An 18,944-nucleotide genomic window follows, 5' to 3' on the forward strand; every position below is an offset into this window, starting at 1 on the left:
GGATTTCTGATTAGAGGTTCATTTCTCTCACTGAAGGCTAACAAGGAAAGTTAAATACTGGGAACCRCAATTAACTTTGAATCAGAAGTAGGGTAGGTTTTCTAAATTGTGAAAATTGCTGTGGCAGCAGATCATCACAAGTTAGAGGCTTTCTCTGCAGGACAATGTACTGCATGGTCACTTCAGGGACTTGGTTCATAGACCTCTTCCATTCCTACCACATGGGTGTAGCTGAAGCCCCTGCCCTATGTGTGCGTCCACGTTTTCAGACTTATCAGACCGTAGGTGAATTCACCAGAATTCACCATGCAGGACAGTCTTCCAATGCCAGGGATGTCACATTATATTTGACATTAGTTCCTTTTTCTTTCTTTTTTCTCTTTTTTTTTTTTTTTTTTTTTACAGAAGGCAAAGCTGAAAAAATAATTATTGTCTTCCAGAGACTTATGATTTCCACACTGAGTCAAGTTATATAAAGTTATGCTTAGTTATATAAAGTGTAGCCAAAACACACCCAAATACTTGGAGAATGCTGCTCACCCTTGTGGCAGACTACAAACTGGACATACACGATTATATTTGTGCTGTTCCTAGTACAGTGCACTGCTTCTCTAGGCTTTTGTTCTCTTCAGAGACAGTAAATGACCTTTGAAAGGTGCTACGATTTGTTACTTATTTGTAAAATTACTAGCAGAGCTGAGCCTAGCTTAGCTACATCTTTAGGCCCAAATTTGTAAATGTTAAATAGTATTAAATCCCTCTGCTCACTGGAAGCTCTTATTCTAATCCATGCTGTATTATACAAGATGCAAACAAGGATCCTTCTTCTCAGTGCTGCTGAATAGTATAAAAGCTGCTTACATATTAAAACTAAAATAAACAAAAGAAAAAGAATTAGGTTATGAATAAAGAAATGATAAAGGTTAACAAAAAAGGGTGATGTTTTTAAGTGGCACCATTTGCACATATATCTTATTATTGAATGCCACAGATTTAGGTCTATGTGAAAGATGAAAAAGGTCTTCTACTTAGATACTAAGTAAAAGATGGAGCRAGGGAATATGCCTCTCCTGTAGCATTTGTCTCCTGGAGCTATCAGTGTGTGTGTGGTAGAGGAGGGAGGGAGAAAAAAACAGTTAGTGGTCCTACAAATACACACAGTAACGTGATCCAGACAGATGGTTTCAGAAGACGGACAGACTGCACGGTGCTACATACATAGAACGGTATGGCTATTCTTCCYCCACCTGCCTCCCACCAGTGTCAGGTACCAATGTGGAGTGACTGAGGACATAAATATTGCAGTAATGCACACAGTACGTCTTTTAGCAGAAAGGTTTGGTTTTCTTTCTCAGCTACATTTTGGCACTGCTGTAGAAGGAGCTCCTGCTTCCATGTTTTAGAGATACCTTCTTGTCTTGAATGTCTCTGCGACGCTTCCRTGGTTGGTAGTGTTGCATGCATCCTAGGATGCCACTGGAGTTTTCCCTTTTCAAAAATACACATTCTAACACCAGCTCAGGAAAGGAACAACTCTGTATGTGACAGGTTGTTCTCTGTGCTTCGGTACCTCGGTCCTTCCTCTTAACTCCTGCGCCAGCTGGCACGAGTATAATCCAAAGCAGAACCGATGTGAYGTTTTCCAGAAACTGGAGCGATAGTTCTCATACCAAAATCAGTACATGGCGAACATCAGCTGAACAGTACKGTAGGAAGGAGCTCAACCCCAGAGCTACCAATTTGCTTGAATCTGTGGTATGACCTTCACAAAACGGTCAGGCTGCATCGCGGTTGTCCATTTGGCCATGGTCCAGCATGGTGCCACCTCACACTTCAGCTCGCCTTGGGCTTTATCACCCATTCTGCCTGAGGATTTGCACGGTAAACATCTAACATGTAGGYGTCCGGGTCCAGGCAGTGCTGACCTGAGCCAAAAACGAACAGCTGTGAATCCCCCCACACTTTCAGCACATTCAAAGGACACATAGGACGGACCTATGCTTAAATGCCTTGAATATGTCTCTGATCTGCCTATGGTTTGGTGTGCAGGTGGGTGTTTGGATTTGCATGTGCCTGTGCCTATGTGCAGGTGGGTGTTTGGGCAAATTTGCCTTTCTGTGTTATTTGGTGAGATTCATGGATTCGCCTTCTCTTTCAGACAGGCTGCTGGACTTTCCACGGAATTATGGAAAAGGCAGTAAGTTTTGGACAAATATCAYGGTTTCTTTATTGCCACTAACAATTGCTGTTGGACCTATAGGATGTAGCTTTATTTCTTTCCCGCTTGGTATTATATCTCTGTGATTTGATTTCTGTGCTCTTTTCAAATGCTTGAAAAGTAGCTCTGTGAAGCTGATGTTCTCATCCATGCAGGAACCAATGAAGAAAAATATGGAATATATCAGGGTTTTTGGCAGCTGCTGTTTTGCTGGTTAAAAAAAACTAAATATAAATAATGGAATCCTCCAAAATCTAGTTGTTAGATGGCTTTTTTAGGTGGTGATTGGAAATAGGAGCTGGCTGCCTGGGGAGTCCTAGCTGCCTTTGCGACAATTTGTTTTTGACTCAGAAAGAGGCWTTTAGTTCATGTTAATTGAGTAAAAAGGCAATAAAATCTTGAGTTTAAGTTGATTTGTTGGATTATATTGCATTTAGACAGGGTGATGAAGCAATTAACTGGTGAGGTTACACTTCTGTGACATTAAGGATTAATGGTAATTTTTTTCTTTGCTTACTTCTAAGGTCACTGCAGGTCCTAACAATTATATTCAAGTAAAAGCAATATAAATGAATTATGCATAGTCAATGGAATAAGGTACCCCAGAATATCTAGGACTATGAAAACTATTTTAAATGAATATATGAATTAAATGGGCTTATTTTTAAAACAGCATGGTGGGTGTAGTTGGGATTGTTTCACAAGGCCCATGGGCTTTTCTCGTGTTTTAGCATCTGTTGGTCACCGTACTTAGTCAGGCTAAACAAATAACTAATCAAATTTTGTTTCTAAGAGCATGTCTTTAGGAATAAAGACTTTTAGCTTTACTTCTTGACTGCTGTTGAAACAAGATTTGCAATAACTTTATAGAGGCTGTTCAGAGCTGAAACTAGGAAAACAAACAAATTTGATCAGATAATTGACAAAAGATTTAAGCACAGTACCCAGAATTTTTGTATGAATAGAGACAGCAGCAAATCAGAACTATGTAAAATCAAATTAAAATCACGTTTTGACCTTTAGGCAAATAACCTGTGTGGTGAGCCACTACCGTTATTATTAGAAAAATGTCACTGTGTAAACCACAGAAGAAGACAAAAATCCTACTGCTCGTAATTTACAATCTGAACTAAGCACTCAGATTAGTACCAGTATATTGTATGTATGTATGTATGTATGTATGTATGTATGTATGTATACAATGGCTGAATTCTTAATTATGATTTTTTATGTGGAGGAGTTTAACACTTAAATACACTGAGGAAGAAATGTAATTTGAGAAAAGATTTAAGAGCAGGGTGGAATACGCTTTCAAGAGGAAGACCAAGGATCTCTTTACTAGGGGGAAAAATCTCCATTATGAGAGGGAGAGAAAAAGCAAGAGGTCAGATGAATCTGGCAAGACTACAGCATCCATGAGGAGTCCTGCTGGGATCTGGCCATAAGGTCATCACAGCCTGCAGGGAGCCTTTCCCATTATGCTGGAGTCAGGAGGGATGATTACACTGGTTTTTAACAGCTTTTGGATCAGAAACCTCCTTTCTCGCAGATGTAGTGGAAGGCAGGGGAGACCTGGCTATGTGAAAATAGTACCAGTGTGCAGTATTTTAACAGACTAAGGACATTCAGGAATCAATTTTGAAATATGAGACATACCTATATTTCCTCCAATTTCATGTAAACTTTGGATCTGTCCTCCCGTGTTTTGTGATGATCCATGGCTAAGAGAGAAAAAACTTCAGTTTTGTCTTTCCTGTTATAATGACTGCCCTATCAACCCCATCTATATTAAGCAGGAATTTGAATTTTTTTGCCCTTTTCCTGAAAAATTTACTTATCAAATGTAAGGACTTCTAACAAATTAAGTGCTACTTAATACTCTCTGCTACAGAAGTAATTCTTTATTTCACAGTCAACTAAGTCTTCTATATTTTTATTATTTATTTGAAAAGAAGAATTATGTGATAACAAAAGAAGGCTTTGTAAGAAGAGACTTTCAGGACACAATTTCTCATTTCCTGTAACGGTTAATAATTATTACTTTACAGAAATAAAAACTTTACTGTTTTATGGACAGATGTAAGACAATCCCTCTGGGTTAAATATGCAGCAAGTCTATAAAATGTACGTTTTTAGTAGAGGCATAACATAGGGCAGATTGAATAGGAGCCAATTGTTAAGTAACATAAAAAGAATAAAAATCAACTAGATTTTATTAGCCTTTTTTTTTTTTTAGGTTAGTTTTTTTTAACACGATCATAACTTAACAATTTTAGGTTAATAAAAGAGTTCTTGTAACACAGTCTCAGAAAAGGGTCAATCTGTTCATTAATGGTTCTGGAAATATTGTTCAGGAAAAACAAAATGTTCTGTTTTACCCACCTGTTTTCACAGTGGAATCGAGCCAGGATGTCTTTGGCTTTTGTTTGGCTGTTGAGTTGAATAGCCATAGAGACTTTTGAATGTAGTGGAGCATAAACTCTTATCACTCCCTCGGGTATGTCAGACTGCAGGTATGGGGGAAAAGTGACTGCTCCCTAAAGTCAATATTCAGTAGAATAATTCTAAGACACATATTGCTGTAGCTCCATTCAGAAAAAAAAAAAATCTACAATTCTTTCTTTCAAGGCTAGTTGAAAAAATCATGCATAGACTCACTTAATTATTCAAATGACATATTTACATTCATATAATTGCAAATTTATAGGTACAGTATAATAAGATACTACACAAAAGCAAAAACTCCTCCATAAGCATCACATTAATGCATGTAGAATAAAGAATAGCCTTTGAATTATAATTGCTGTTAGTAATATTCTAAGTCAATTTGTTGTCTTGAGATTTTGACCGTCTGCTTCTGTTAACATTGGCCAATCAACCAACTGCTTACTTTAAAAATACATTTAAATATCTAGCAATATCTCTTCTTCCTTTTAAAGATGAAATTCTCTTGACACATGAGTGAAGATCCAATTCTGTTTCCGCTTTCTCTAGCTTCAACTAGATCGAAGCTTAGGGACATTAAACCATAAAAAGTGCCATATGGTTTCCGTTAATTTGAAATTTGACCTTGTGCAGGGTTCAAACAATCATCTGTGAAGTTGATGCACTCTTCCATGATTAATGGCAGATAAATCAATTAGCAAGGTTTGCATTCCAATTCTAATCCAGTTAATACTATGCTGAGTAGAGTACAATAGTCTCTCCAGACTTTGTCCCTGTGTAATGTAGAACATCTGAGACTTATAAGTACTCTCAAAATTCAACTGTCTGTCCAAACTGAGTTTGTCTCCAACATACCCTTCATATTTCAGCTACCTGCCAGGGGTGGACTCCTTTTTATTAGATATAAAGGAACAATCAGTGAGAATCTGTCTCTGCAGAGTTGCACTCCAGCAGGTCAACCCCTAATCTGTACTGGTGCCTGGGGTTATTCCTCCTCAGGTGCAGGACCCTGCACTTGTCCTTATTGAACCTCATGAGGTTCCTCTCTGCCCAACTCTCCAGCCTGTGCAGGTCCCTCTGGATGTCAGCACAGCTCTCCGGAGTGTCGGCCACTCCACCCAGCTTGGTATCGTCCTCAAACTTGCCAAGTTCCACTAATGTGAACCATCCTACTACCCAGCCACAGCTGAATGTATTTGTTTAACATTCACAGAACATTTCTATAATATGCAGTCCCATTTCTGATCATTTTAAAACATAAATACAGATGATAAAACAGATTAAAACCTGCATTACTATTTATATCTTGAGCCGCTAGAAAGCATTTTGCCGGACAACTCCTTTTCTCAATCACTCCCCAATACTTTGCCTTTGCAGCCTATTGGGCTGGGAAACACATCTSTCAAGATACCTCCCAAATCAGCTTATTTTGTATGGCAAAAGTATACAAGCTGCTGTCTGACTAGAGAGTACTGGGATTTTTTCTTTTTTTTCTTTTTTTTTTTTTTCTTTTTCTTTTCCTTTTCCTTTCCCTTTCCCTTTGCCTTCTCTTTCCTTCCCTTTGCCTCCTCTACCCTTTTTTCCTTTTCTCAGTCTAAGACCTTTACTCATACTGCTTTTTCTTTTTTTTTCTCTGATAAAATGTATTTGAGATATATATATATATTCATTTGAAAAACACAAATTTATCTACTTTATTTCCCAGAATCACCAGAGAGCAAGTTCTCTGTCATATGGGAGATGCATAGGCAAATAATAAAGCTAGCAGTAGCTACCATGTGAAACAAATGATATATGGAAAATAAAGTGCAAGAACCAAACTGAACAGTTAGGTAAGGGTGTGGATAACCTAGAAAAAAAGAAAGAAAATGAAAATGAAAGAAAATGAAAGAAAGGCAGACTGAAAGTCTAACTAAACCCAGATGGGAGCATTTTCTGAGTGAAAGAATGGAAATTAATTTTAATGAAATATTTAAAGAGTGCTTTATACACCTCTATAGGAATTTCCTTCCCCCATCAGAGGTTTTTAAGGGATTCTAGAAGAGGGGAAGTGTTAAGGATGYGACTTAAAATGATACATTTTAACACACCTCTGGTCTTTCAGGCCTCTCCCTCTCCATGGTCTTTCTCCTCAGAAGCTTTCTTACGCCCTTGTCAAACATCAGCTGCCTCTTGCTGTTGTTCATTGCTGCCTCATTCATTTTTCTCACCTGGGAAATCAGAAAGGATGGGACCTAAAGGAAAGAAAGTGGAGCTGAGCATATACAATGAATACCTCTCCTCATCCCCTCAAATTGGTTTGGGGGCTTTAGAGAGATGCAAAACTATATGCACCAGAAACTCTATTCAATGCCAAAAGATACAGGGGATTATTAGCTACAAGTTATTCTTTAGGTAAAATTGTAAGTCCTTTTTTTCATACCACATAAAACTTTTCAGTGATGCTTGCAGTTATAGGAAATTCATTGCAAGGCTCTCATCTCCACCAACCCTCCCTCCCTTCTAAGGGAACAAGCTGAGACTGTCAACATTTTCAGATAAACCTTCAGAAGTCCAGCAAGCAGGAAAGACACTRACCCATATTAGTTATTTTGAGCTAGACTTTAAACAGTCATTTAATCTCAGTCAAGTCTAGACATCTCATCTAGACATCTGCACTTCATCATCTATATTATCCTGTGTAATCGGTGGTGTGGGATTGGTACTTGCAGAGGATTTATTCATCCTAAGAAGGATGTCTTAGGTAAGGAAAAGCTCCTTTCAGGCTTTCCTCTTTCTACAGATATATAAGCTCTACTCATTTTCCATAGAGCAGCAGATAGTTTCTTCTGCCAAGACCTGTTTACACTGATTTCTACAGATCTGCAGCATATCACAAAATACTTTTCTATCCTGGACACATAAAGAGAGAATCACCATTACTCACTGTCCACAAGATGTCCTGGTACCTAATTAAAAGTCGCACGATGTGTGCTGTGGTGGCAGCTGCTTGCATTTCTTGTTGGTTTGCACGTTTGCCTTTGTAGATGAAGAGGTTTGGTGCAACAATCATGGAAACATTCCAGAGATTCATTTTATTTTTCCCTTCATTGGCAACCACCTTCTTCAGGAACTGAAGGAAGGCCTAGAAAAACAACACCTATTATGCTCAGTCTCACAAAAGGTTTTACTTATTAAATGCAATATTTCCAAATGTAGATATGTCTGTCTAAATATTTGCTTTTTGCAAGTGATATTTAGGATTTTTTTGCCTTCTAGCTTGAGCTCACTGTGCATGATATTCACGAGCACACTCACCCTTGTTAGTAACTACAGAATGATTCAAGTTATCAGACACAGACATTAATAAATTGTGAACATTTTGAGCATATCCCAAACTCATTAAAATCAAATGCAGTATTTGCACTGAGACTCTAAATCGTTCAGTAGAGGAAAGGTATAAAGGCTTTGCAATTGAATAGTTTATTTCTCCACAGCATTCAGGGTGTCCATATTGATGTATTTGGTAGAGGCTTTTTTTTGTGCTGGAGTCATCAGGGTGATCGGTCTCTCTTCAGACACGCACCGCTCCCCTATGTGCTTTAATTGGAGGCATTTCTGCCAGCAAACCAAAACTGGTTCTGGGATAATGAAAGCAAGAAGTGCTCTGTGGTAGGTCTTTGACGTTGCATCTGCATATGCATTGCGGAGTCGGAGAAAACTTGTTTCCATTTTGGACAATTTACGTAGGATTTTGTTTGAGTGACTGAACAGGAYGGATTGCTGTTCTCCAATGCAGCAATCACCGTAGAGTTAGAGTTGTGATCACCATATTGTTGGAACTGCTGTCTTCATACCCTGCCTTGCAAGTAAAACATTTTTACTGACCAAAGAAATACAAAACAAACTCTACTRGAGATATTTCTAGAATCTCACTAGAGATGGCAAGTAGAACAGTATTCAGCTTTGTTATCATCACTTCCATTTCTGTATGAAAACMTAAGAATACTTAAAACTACTCCTCTATCAAATGCTTTACATATGTATATGGACTTGGATATAAGAAATAACCCCTAATCTTCACAGAGCCCTAGGAAAACTCCATACACTTTAAAGAGGTAGTCATAATTCTAGTCTTGTACTCACAAAGAAATACAGATCAAGAAGACACCTGAATTTGTACCCACAAAGMAATACAGATCAAGAAGACATGAAAGCTACACCTAAACTGACTCTCCAAGACTTTTGAGGTGGAGGATCTGATGAAATATTTTGGGGTTCCAGACAACTCAGTCACCCAGATTTCCCTCATTCCCACATTCAAATCCATGAGTTTCCAAACAAAAAACTTTTGTAGCCAGTTTCTAGCAATCACATGGAGCAGTACAGGCCAAGGAGTATGGATTTGTAAAGCCAAACAGATCAGGCTGAGGACCTGATATCCAGGCTATAGACATATGTTTCAGGAGTTTTGCTTAGAACTATCATCTTCTCTACTCTGAACCAGTGGACTTCTTCAGTGCCATTCACCACCTGGAGTGTCCTAGACGAGCTCTTGGAGTTTTAATTTTATTCCAAAGTTAAAGCGAAAACCCAGAAACCCAGAAAATCTTATTTTCCAAACAATGTGAGGAACAAACAGCTTTAAAATGGACACTTCAAAGCAAAAGATACTTAGCAGTTTTCACCAACATCAGCATTTGGATACTTCCAACAGTAATTCCTTATTGCTTGTAAAAGTAAGTACAGCCAGSGAATTGGAACATCTTTTTTCAATGGAATTATAAGAGAAACAGATGAATGCTTTCATGGCAAAGCAGCTGATCACTGCCTCTTAGAAACAAACTCCATCTCTAATTTAAAAGTCCAAAGCACCACAGATGGTGGATAATAGCACACAGAGCACATACCTTGGCTGTGTCTCTATTGGCCTCGGGCAGCAGCATGATCAGCAGATGCAAAGCTTGTAGTTGTAACTTGATCTTGGAGATTTCTAAGAATATGAATAATTAATATTTAAAGTCCTAATTATGATTGGTTTGTGCTAAAAGCCTTGCTAATCAGTTGTTCTAGAGACACAACAACCACCAGTAATTGAGAYTAGTATGTTGATATTGATTAGTGGCAACCTTTTTCCCAAATGGCATAAATTCAATTTAATGAATGGGCTTTTCCTCCTTGTCTTTGGTCTTTTTCATAGAATGAGACAATCCTGTACAAAATTCTGTCTAAATAACAACAGTTCTATAATTTTTCAGTGTTAGTCAGTTTTTCTTTGATATCACTATATTCTCTTTTTAATATCTATGGCATAATCATACGGATCATGCCATTGTTACCAAGTTTCAAACTGAAATGGGTACTTGTTCTCACAAAATGTTCAGATTGGTATTTTCGAGTGATTTGCTGAATCCATGTGCCCTTACTTTCAAGCTTGACTGTTAATAACTTAAGTAGTATTTGTACCTTTAATCATAAATCTAGCACTGTAGACAAACTAGAGCCTCTACAGAACACAATTTTTCAATAGTTGTTCTATATTAATAAGGTACAATTCTCGCTAGAAAAGTTGGGTTTGAGAAGATGGGAAGGACATAAACTAACTCCACCACTCATTCCCATTTGGGGCAAATCACAGAATCATAGAATGGTTAAGGTTGGAAGGGAGCTCTAGAGATCATCTRGTAAAACTCTCCTGCTCCAGCAGGGACACCTAGAGCACATGGCACAGTGCAGGTYTGGAAGACCTCCAGAGAAGGAGACTCTACAACCTRTCTGGTTAGCGTGTTCTGTCACCCTCAGAGTAAAGAAGTCCTTCCTCACATGGAGGTGGAACTTTCTGTTTTTCAACTTACACCCATTGCCCTACCACTGGCCACCACTGAGAAGAGCTTGGCCCCTTCCTCCCTACGTTCCTCCTTTATGTACTCATGATAGAGGTTCAGGGGAAAAAACAGCAGTGCTGGAGACAGTGTCTGTTCAGGCAATAAAGTCACTTTATTGTGTGCATACACCACCTCCTATTCAGTCGTTCCCTCCATGTTTTCAGCCTGGGACTCACAAGGAGGGTATTCAGATATGTCAAGGTTACAGGAAGGGAGACAACTTTTGTGCCCTTTAAAATGCTTTATGGAGACACAAAAAAATTGGCTGCAAACTCACAAAAGAGTCCCAATTTTTCTATACCGATTTATGGTTGTACTAAGAAATGCTCCATCCCGATACTCACACTCTTTCCAAACTCAAGAGAATTTAAACTAAAATTAATAGGTATTATTAAGCTCTAATGCATCCTTCCTGGAAGGAAAATGTACCAAGCATGAGATGCTGTGTATACGCTGAGAACAAAATGAAGTTGTCTGAAGCTTTCTGTAAGAACTTCTGTATTTATATAAACACTCTGATCTCAGCATAAACGATAATAAACACAMAATAGATCTAATAAAATAATAACTAAAATGCAGTGACTTGAACTTATGTGAAGTTATGGTGCAGAAATTTTTATTTGTGAAATCTATAATGTGCGTGGGTCAGAGGTTATATATGAAAGGCAATGCTCACCATCACTTAACCACAGGTTCATATCCCAACTTAAATGGACTTGTCAGCCACAAAATGAGTCTATACTATTTGCTAAATAAATGATTTTTTTTCATCTGAAAAGGAAAACTTGCAGAATAATCAAATGTTTAGACAATGCAGTAGACCTCTGTACGTAAAACACTTCTACATATTACCATAATTTGTTTATCTCTTTTCTACCTACTTTCCACTAGCGTGATGAAAGCAGGTAGATATTCGATGGTGAAGAGTGGGCTTGGGAGTTCCCTTATAAACATTTTTAGCAGTCCTGCTGCATCATTATTTCGTACTTGGTCCCAGTCAAAAGTRTCATCATAAAATTTTGCCTCAAGTTCTTGATGGAGATTCTGAAAGACAGAAAAAAAAATCTAACCTTTAACCACTGCTCCTGACCTTACAGTTCGAAATCATTTCTCAAATATTATTACAAACAATAGCATATACTGAATTATATATAGCTGAATTAAAGTTGCCTTAAACCAGGAGTAACCATCCAAATACAGTAGTATGGAGTTCTACTCCATAGAGCAAGTTAGCTAATCAGATGCATATGGATGTTTTGCAAACCAGCTAAGTTTTGTTTGTCATAGTTAAGATTTTTGTCAATGACACATTTGAAYGAGTTTAAAGCAAGACCTCTTTGCACAATGTAACCTTTGAAATAAAGGTCAGCTGAATGACATTTTTATAACATTTAAAAAATATGTATTTAAAACATTCTCTAGAGGCTTTGACCCTTAAATCACAAATGAGTAGGATCTTCCTCTTCACCACCTGTTAACTTGCTAGAGAACCTGTTGGTATTTTACCTAATAGAGCTCTAAGGCAGAAGCCACTTTAATCTACTTGTTCTGCAGTGTCAGCATCTTGCTTTATAACAGAAGTTTAATTTTGGAGGCAAACTAGTCAACATATTCTGCATATGTCCAGGGAAATACGCAGTAGGGTTCCAAGTGGGAGGATAATTTGGCTTCAAACCCAGATTACTGTTTGGAAAGTGCAAGCTCAATGAAAACATCATTGGGTTAATAAGATTGAAGGAGGCTGTTATAATATAAAGATACCCATAAATTACAYGATTTCCATAAGTTTTACTGGCAARAAACATTTGATTTACAGTTTCAAAGCATATTTTTTTTAATCAAAAGTGTATTACTATAATACAAAAAAACTTAGCCCATTAAGACAGAAATGATTTTTAGAAATGAAGTCTGTTTACTTTCCACAAATGAATTGAAGGAAATTACATATCAAATATGGTCACACATAATGAAGTGAAATAGTTGGAACAAAAGGAAACACAAAGTCATTCAGGATTTGGTGTATAATGTCACAATCTCATTTTTATCAGCACCTTTTACTGGTTGTAATCTGTGCTACCTCAGCTTCCTCTGCATTCACATACCTTGCACATAATCCATGCACATACTTGGATTAAATTCTATTCTGGTAACTAATTGAGAAATGTGGAAAAGAATTCCTCACTTTTTGTTAAAAGCTCAAGAAGAGAAAAGGCTTAGTATGTTTTATGCTGAGAACTATGAAGAAGCCTTAAAATGGAAAGCCACATTTTGAAATACACACACATATTTCATATATACACATGCACAGACAAGTATATATATACAAACTTTATCTATGTGCATGTGTTCATGTATGTGTATATATATATCTAAAGACATTTTTATGAAGCTCATTTCTTATAGCATTTTTTTTAAATTGACTGATCTCGCAATAGACTGTCATGCATTTTTAGTTCACTGCAGCTTTTGTTAGAAATCAAGGACTAGAGACAGAGGAACACTTGTATTTATGTTTTCTTCATTTTATAGAAAAGTAACCTTTAATCATTTCCATATGCCTTTTATTCCTCCAAACAAGACTGAAATAAAGTTGGAATGCCCTCAAATCCTAATGTCATAATAATGTATGAAGGCTTTGAAGGATGAAATCTGAATCTGCTTTGGAAAATTCTCTTTCTTGCTGGTTGGCTCATTGGACAGACATAAATGAACCCACAACTCAAATAATTTAAAACCATCGTGTGGGAAGTTYAACTTACCACCCAGTGCAGGAGAGATACACAGAAACTAGTATCTCAAAGCAATTCTCTGAATATAGTTGTGAATAAAAATAAGAATAGTAAAGATACAAAGAATATGAAGACACCAAGAGCAAGAGAGTCATTTAATAAGGCAATAAGACAGCCCCACTGTGTAATCTCCCTGGAGAGGTCAGAAAAACTGGAGGTTGTGTGAAATAACATCTCAAATATTTGCCTGAAAAAAATGAGGAAGCTGAAATATACAAGCTAAATTAGGGGCTCCCTTTTGCAAGAGGTGGCACTTTGGAAAGCGTTGAGTGCTTGTATCGATCCAGACTATCAGAGGGAGTTGGGATGCAGCTGCCTATCTTTGGCGAGTGTCACGTAATGCTGTTATTTCTCTTGCGCTCATTTTTAATGACCCATCAATATTTAGTAACTCTCATTGTTCTTTTTTCATGCCTTGTGGCTGCCACCGTGCTTCAGCTGCCTCAGATAGGAAGRCTGTTTTCTTCTGAATGAGAAAGGAGGTGAACACTATGAGAAGTTGCTTGAAATAGACAAACAAAAAAAAAGGGAAAGAGACATCACTAAGCCCAGGAAAAAAATCTAATTTCCTAATGATTTCAAGGGAATAAACCACTTTAAGAGGGAGTTAGTATGGAGAAACAGCTGCAGCACTTAACTGCACTGCAGTTGCTCACATGCACGACTTTTTGAGCACAAAATACCCTATGGCAACAGTCAGCAGATAAGACTCCAAAAATGCAATGCTCTATGCTGCCAAAACTGTCTCACCCGGGACATGAAATTGTAAGATCACAGAGGATAAGTGAGAAAAGAAATCACACAAAGGTTAAAGTGACATGAAATGAGATCTTTATCTTGAATTTACTCAGTTTAGCAACTCTGGAGTCTCTGAAATAAATTAAAACAGAGATAAGATCACCACAATTTTGGATGACRGAGATAAACTGAAAGAATCCCTCAGTGCTTAGTGGAGTGAAATTGCACTAACCATCGAATTTGTGCTTTTTATAGAACATTAACAAATGCAAAGCAATAGCACACATGTTCTGTGATTTATTGGTTCCCAGGAACCAATCTGACCTTTTGCTTGTAGGAATAGAAATACTGATCTATACACATCAGTGTTTATATGCAGGGGGTATTTATATGCACTGTACTATTTTACACAGAATCTGTGGTCCGGAAAGCAGAATGCAGCTTKTCTGGGGACAAGCATGTACCTTAACTCTTGAGGCAGATCCAGGCACTCGAAGAATTCCTTCAGTTTCTAAACCTGTTTCCTCAAGCTTGAGTAACAACTGTGGCAAAAAAAATAGAAAAATATTCAGAACTTTTTAAAAATACTCTTAAAATACTGTTTCAGCAGAGCCTCCTTGAAATTAACTCAAAAAAGATACATTTCTATATAATTAGCTAATGAAAATTATTTGTTCATGTAAGTAATTGTGCCTAATTTGACTTCCATGTACCTCACCCTGAAATACAGAGTCAGAGAGTTTGGAAATCTGATAACACAATAGGCCTTTCTATCCTTGACTTGAGACTTGGCACTGCTGGAGAACAAGTAACACATAAAGGTATTAATAAAAGGGTAGGTACATAGGCTAAATCACAATGGTGTTTTGAGGGAAAATTAACCTCTGAGAAAAGTTGAAGTCACACACTGAGGGCTACAATAGAGAGGACTATAGATAACATATGTTYCTGAGACCTGAGAACTCAGATTAGAAAATGACCCCAGGATACTTTACTTTTGAATTTTCTGTGAATAAAAGCATAGTCTTTTCACCTAATTCTGTAGAAAAATAAATAGATTTTATTTTAACAGAATAAAAATGAGTAAAAAAGGAAAATAATTTCCTAGTATTTATTTGCATTGCTTTGGCTTTTCACTACCTATCCTATTGGCATTAGCTTCCTTCTCTATCAGTTGGATCCTGCTAATTTGCTAGAGGAACTTGACCGAGGAGCTGGTGCAGTTGATTGAAAAGACATGTAATTATATTTATCAACGGCCTYGGTCTTCTCCATGACACCTCATCCTGCTTGTTTTGTCAGCATTTACAAAGAAATCTGTTGCAATTTTAAGTCCATGTAAATCTGTGCAGTTTTATGTGTGTTTGTATATRTGTCCAGAACATCCACTGGATGTCACCGTATTGTCAAGTGATTTATTTAAATGATATTGTCTTGTTATACAAACCTCAAGGAGAAGATACAACTTCTGCTATGGAAATARTATCTAGTTTTAAGTCATGGAAAATTAAAACTCTTGAACTTCCTGCCACCATTTCTTCACAAACCCAAAATTTTGCATAGCATCATATTTCAGTGAGAAATGGAAGCAGAAAAACAAYAATCAGTTTCCAGATGGTATCATAAAATTCCAAAGGAATGGAAAGAGGTCTCTATGCTAGATAAAACACACAAAAGGAGCAGTTTTTATCTCCACCTCATGAAGTGTTCAAACCATRACATATATACAGAAAACTTGTCAACAGCTTGAAAACTGTAAAGTCTTTATCTTCTTTTATCTGACGTCTGTTTGTGTGTCAATGCTAATGGTGGAAACGCAATTGTGATGYAAGCTGGTTGTGTTCTACTCACTTTTTGAAAGATGAGGGGAACTTTTATGCCTGGAACCTTCTTTTGATCATTTTCCAGTAGTACTGTGAGAGGGACTCCAAAAAGACCATTTTCTTAAAAATAGAGAAGTAAAAAATGTGAAAGGCAGAACATACATCCTCACACACATCTTACCAGCCCTGAGAACTAGCCCAGTGCAGTACCTCGTCCTTTGATTCTTTCTGTTCTGTTCCTCTTCAGTTCCACCCCCAGCGCATCATAGAAGGCCGTTAACTCGATAAGGGAGAGGTAGCGGATCTTCTTCATGTCCTCGGGAGAAAGGTCCCCAACCTCTGTCAATCCAAAACGGCTCTTCCGAATGATGAATTTCTACAACAGAGATGGGTCGCATTTTTATTTTGATAAAAATTAGAGTGTGTGAATTTTGTTTGTGAAAGAGATGCCCAGATGTGAGGGGAAGACACAGTAAATTAGTAACACCAAGGACCTGATCTGCACTGCTCTATATAAACATAATACATTGAGATAACCTGAAACTCTCTGGAATGTAAAATTGAGCTTCTTACTCATTATGTTCACTTGAAGTTTGATTGATGCATTTTGCCAGAGTAGACATATTAACCTARGTATCCTGACCATACTAGCTAAATATTTGAAATAATTAGCTACATTCTAATTAAACTTTTATCCGTTTTCAGTTGTTTATAATACTGTGCTTTGCTTCTCCCATAATGCTGCTGAAGAAGCTGGCATGATTCATCACCAATATGGTTGTATATCAATGATGGAGGATGGCAGGGAAATTAACCCATACTAATACCTTGTATTAATATCMGTTTAAGAAGTTTTAGAGGAAAATGCAGATTAAAGATGAGAGTAAAAGTCCCAAATTAAAACCTCATAGTCCTGATCCCAATCTACCACTTACTTACATATTTTATTACTCAAAAAGCATTTAGACTGAGAAACAGGACTCCCAGAAGCTAAGAAATATGTTATTCACATAGGCTTCATGTATCTTTTACATGAACTAAAGACTTATCAGTTTTGACATAATTGTTCTAAATAATAAAAATGACATAGTGAAGAGTATGTTTTCAAAGCACTGTAGAACTTTGTTATTGTAATTTAAAGCAGTAATTGTTAGTCATAGGCATAAATAAACAGCATTACAAATCATCCCCTCCTTTTAGAGAGCTGAGTGGAAGCAAAGCCTTTAAGAATGCCTTGTTGCTGGATACTCAGCACAGCCCTCTTATTAAGTGATTTTGGACTCAATAAATTTAACCCATCTCTTGATAAGGCCAATCAAAAAGACTAGGAAAAAGACCAAAAAAAAAAAATTAATCAGAGACTAGTTTCAAAAGGAAGACAAAGAAGATCAAGATCATGTAAATCATATTCCATATGGCCTTTCAAGAGAAGACAGAGTGCAGAAAGAATAACCAGTTTAATGACCAATGTATTGCCAATTTTGGGCCAGCATCTTCCCTCCAGAGAATACTACATTTCCACTGTTACATTTATGCTGAGACTTAATAATGTAACAAAACCTGCAGGGAGAATGATCTTCCAAAGACATATTAAAAGAAACAGAATTTCTATGCTTTTTGAATCCCAGTGATGAAAAAAAAATCCATATGCAAACAAAGCATAATAAATTATGTTGAAAATAAGAAAAAACAATTTACACAATATACATATATTTTCTGAGAGGAAGAAGAAAAAAAGAACACAGGGAATAACATAATCCCTTTGGAAGTGCACTTGCCAAGAAGAAATCCCAGGCTCTCCATGACAGATTACAAAGAATGGCTACAACGCACTTCCATGGTGGCTGGTTGTCTGCTAATATATCACTTATTATGTGATACAGTGTTAAAACAAGCTTTGGGCTGTGCGTCTTTGTGAGAAAAATTACTGGAGAATCATGACACAAGACACAACAAACAGTACAGTCATAGCACTGTGCAGTGTTGAAGGTGGCTGTGGTATTCTGAAATGAAATTACTAGCATTTGGATAAAGACTATGCCTGGCATTGTTTGGCATTTTATCTTGATGAATGCAGTGATATAGTTGCTCTCTGGGCACTGAAGTTTTCCCCATCAGAGATCAGCCAGACACGCTAAAGCACAAGGATTTCACATCAGTTCTAATTTGTTTGGTATCTATTTCTCCTTTCAACAGGATAGCTTACTTCTAAATCTCAAGTGCTGGTGCCTGAGATGGACGAATGGGTAATTCTGAATGAATTCAGTGGATAGGAACAATTTTATATCGGTACTGGACACCACAACATTCAGGAAATCCTTTCAAATAGTTAACAATCGTTTCATAAATTTCACAGGCRATAATCAAGCAATGAAAATGACTCCTACTCTCAGTACCAGTAACTGGCCATTATTTCTAGGTGAAAAATGTGCAGATGATGCCATTTTTCTTTTCTGGATTRAGTTACATAGACCAGCTTGTGATGGATATAAAATAAGACTATGATGGAAATTTTATTTTCTTTGGAGCCCCTCTGGGAGTCAGAAACACATGAGGTAGGCACCCGCAGCAGGAAGTGCCCATAATTAAGGACATCTAGTATGTCTTAACAGCCTTCAGTGTGATCTAAAGCAGGACATGAACGGGTTGAAGAAAATAATTGAGAAAATATCCAAAGAATACTTACAGGCAAAGCAGAGTCGTCCTTTTTGAATCTCTGATTTTTCTGCCATTCACGGGCTTTTGGAACGACTGTAATGGATTCTGAGAAAGAAACCTCATAGGAGAGCTCTTCCATTACCAATGGGCTGCCTTTATCTAGTCCACAATCTAGACAGCTATTAGCTGAAAACAACGGAAACTGCATATGAACATCAAATGTATGTTTGCATTTGATACAGAGACATTAAAATTTTGACTGAGATGACAAAAATCTTGAGAAAGTAATAAAGGAAGTCCTTCAAAGAGGAATTTCAGTGTAAAACACAGCATGTTCCTGTTTTGTCTGGAGGAAATTACCCCTTAGAAATAAAATCCCTATTTTCAATTTTTGATTATTTTACTGGTT

General features: G+C 37.2%; 1 protein-coding gene across 4 annotated transcripts in view; it reads right to left on the minus strand.

The window, feature by feature from the left end:
* Positions 1 to 606: 606 nt before the first annotated feature.
* The window catches only part of ARHGAP28 (Rho GTPase activating protein 28), a 67,623-nt gene continuing 49,285 nt past the window's right edge, over positions 607 to 18,944 (minus strand). For 2 of the 4 annotated variants that reach the window (XM_026035466.1, XM_026035469.1), the window contains exons 5-15: positions 18,564 to 18,721; positions 16,088 to 16,253; positions 15,906 to 15,997; positions 14,519 to 14,596; positions 11,409 to 11,571; positions 9,553 to 9,635; positions 7,590 to 7,787; positions 6,754 to 6,897; positions 4,601 to 4,755; positions 3,875 to 3,939; positions 607 to 1,925 (exon numbers count right to left, since the gene is read on the minus strand). In XM_026035466.1, coding sequence (XP_025891251.1) covers positions 1,834 to 1,925; positions 3,875 to 3,939; positions 4,601 to 4,755; positions 6,754 to 6,897; positions 7,590 to 7,787; positions 9,553 to 9,635; positions 11,409 to 11,571; positions 14,519 to 14,596; positions 15,906 to 15,997; positions 16,088 to 16,253; positions 18,564 to 18,721 — 1,394 coding nt within the window. In that variant the 3' untranslated portion in view covers positions 607 to 1,833. The remainder of the gene's footprint in view (positions 1,926 to 3,874; positions 3,940 to 4,600; positions 4,756 to 6,753; positions 6,898 to 7,589; positions 7,788 to 9,552; positions 9,636 to 11,408; positions 11,572 to 14,518; positions 14,597 to 15,905; positions 15,998 to 16,087; positions 16,254 to 18,563; positions 18,722 to 18,944) is intronic. The other 2 variants (XM_026035467.1, XM_026035468.1) reach the window with 2 other exon arrangements.

Source organism: Nothoprocta perdicaria, unplaced genomic scaffold (genome assembly GCF_003342845.1).
Source record: "Nothoprocta perdicaria isolate Ctin4 unplaced genomic scaffold, notPer1 scaffold_16, whole genome shotgun sequence".
Lineage (NCBI taxonomy): Eukaryota > Metazoa > Chordata > Aves > Tinamiformes > Tinamidae > Nothoprocta > Nothoprocta perdicaria.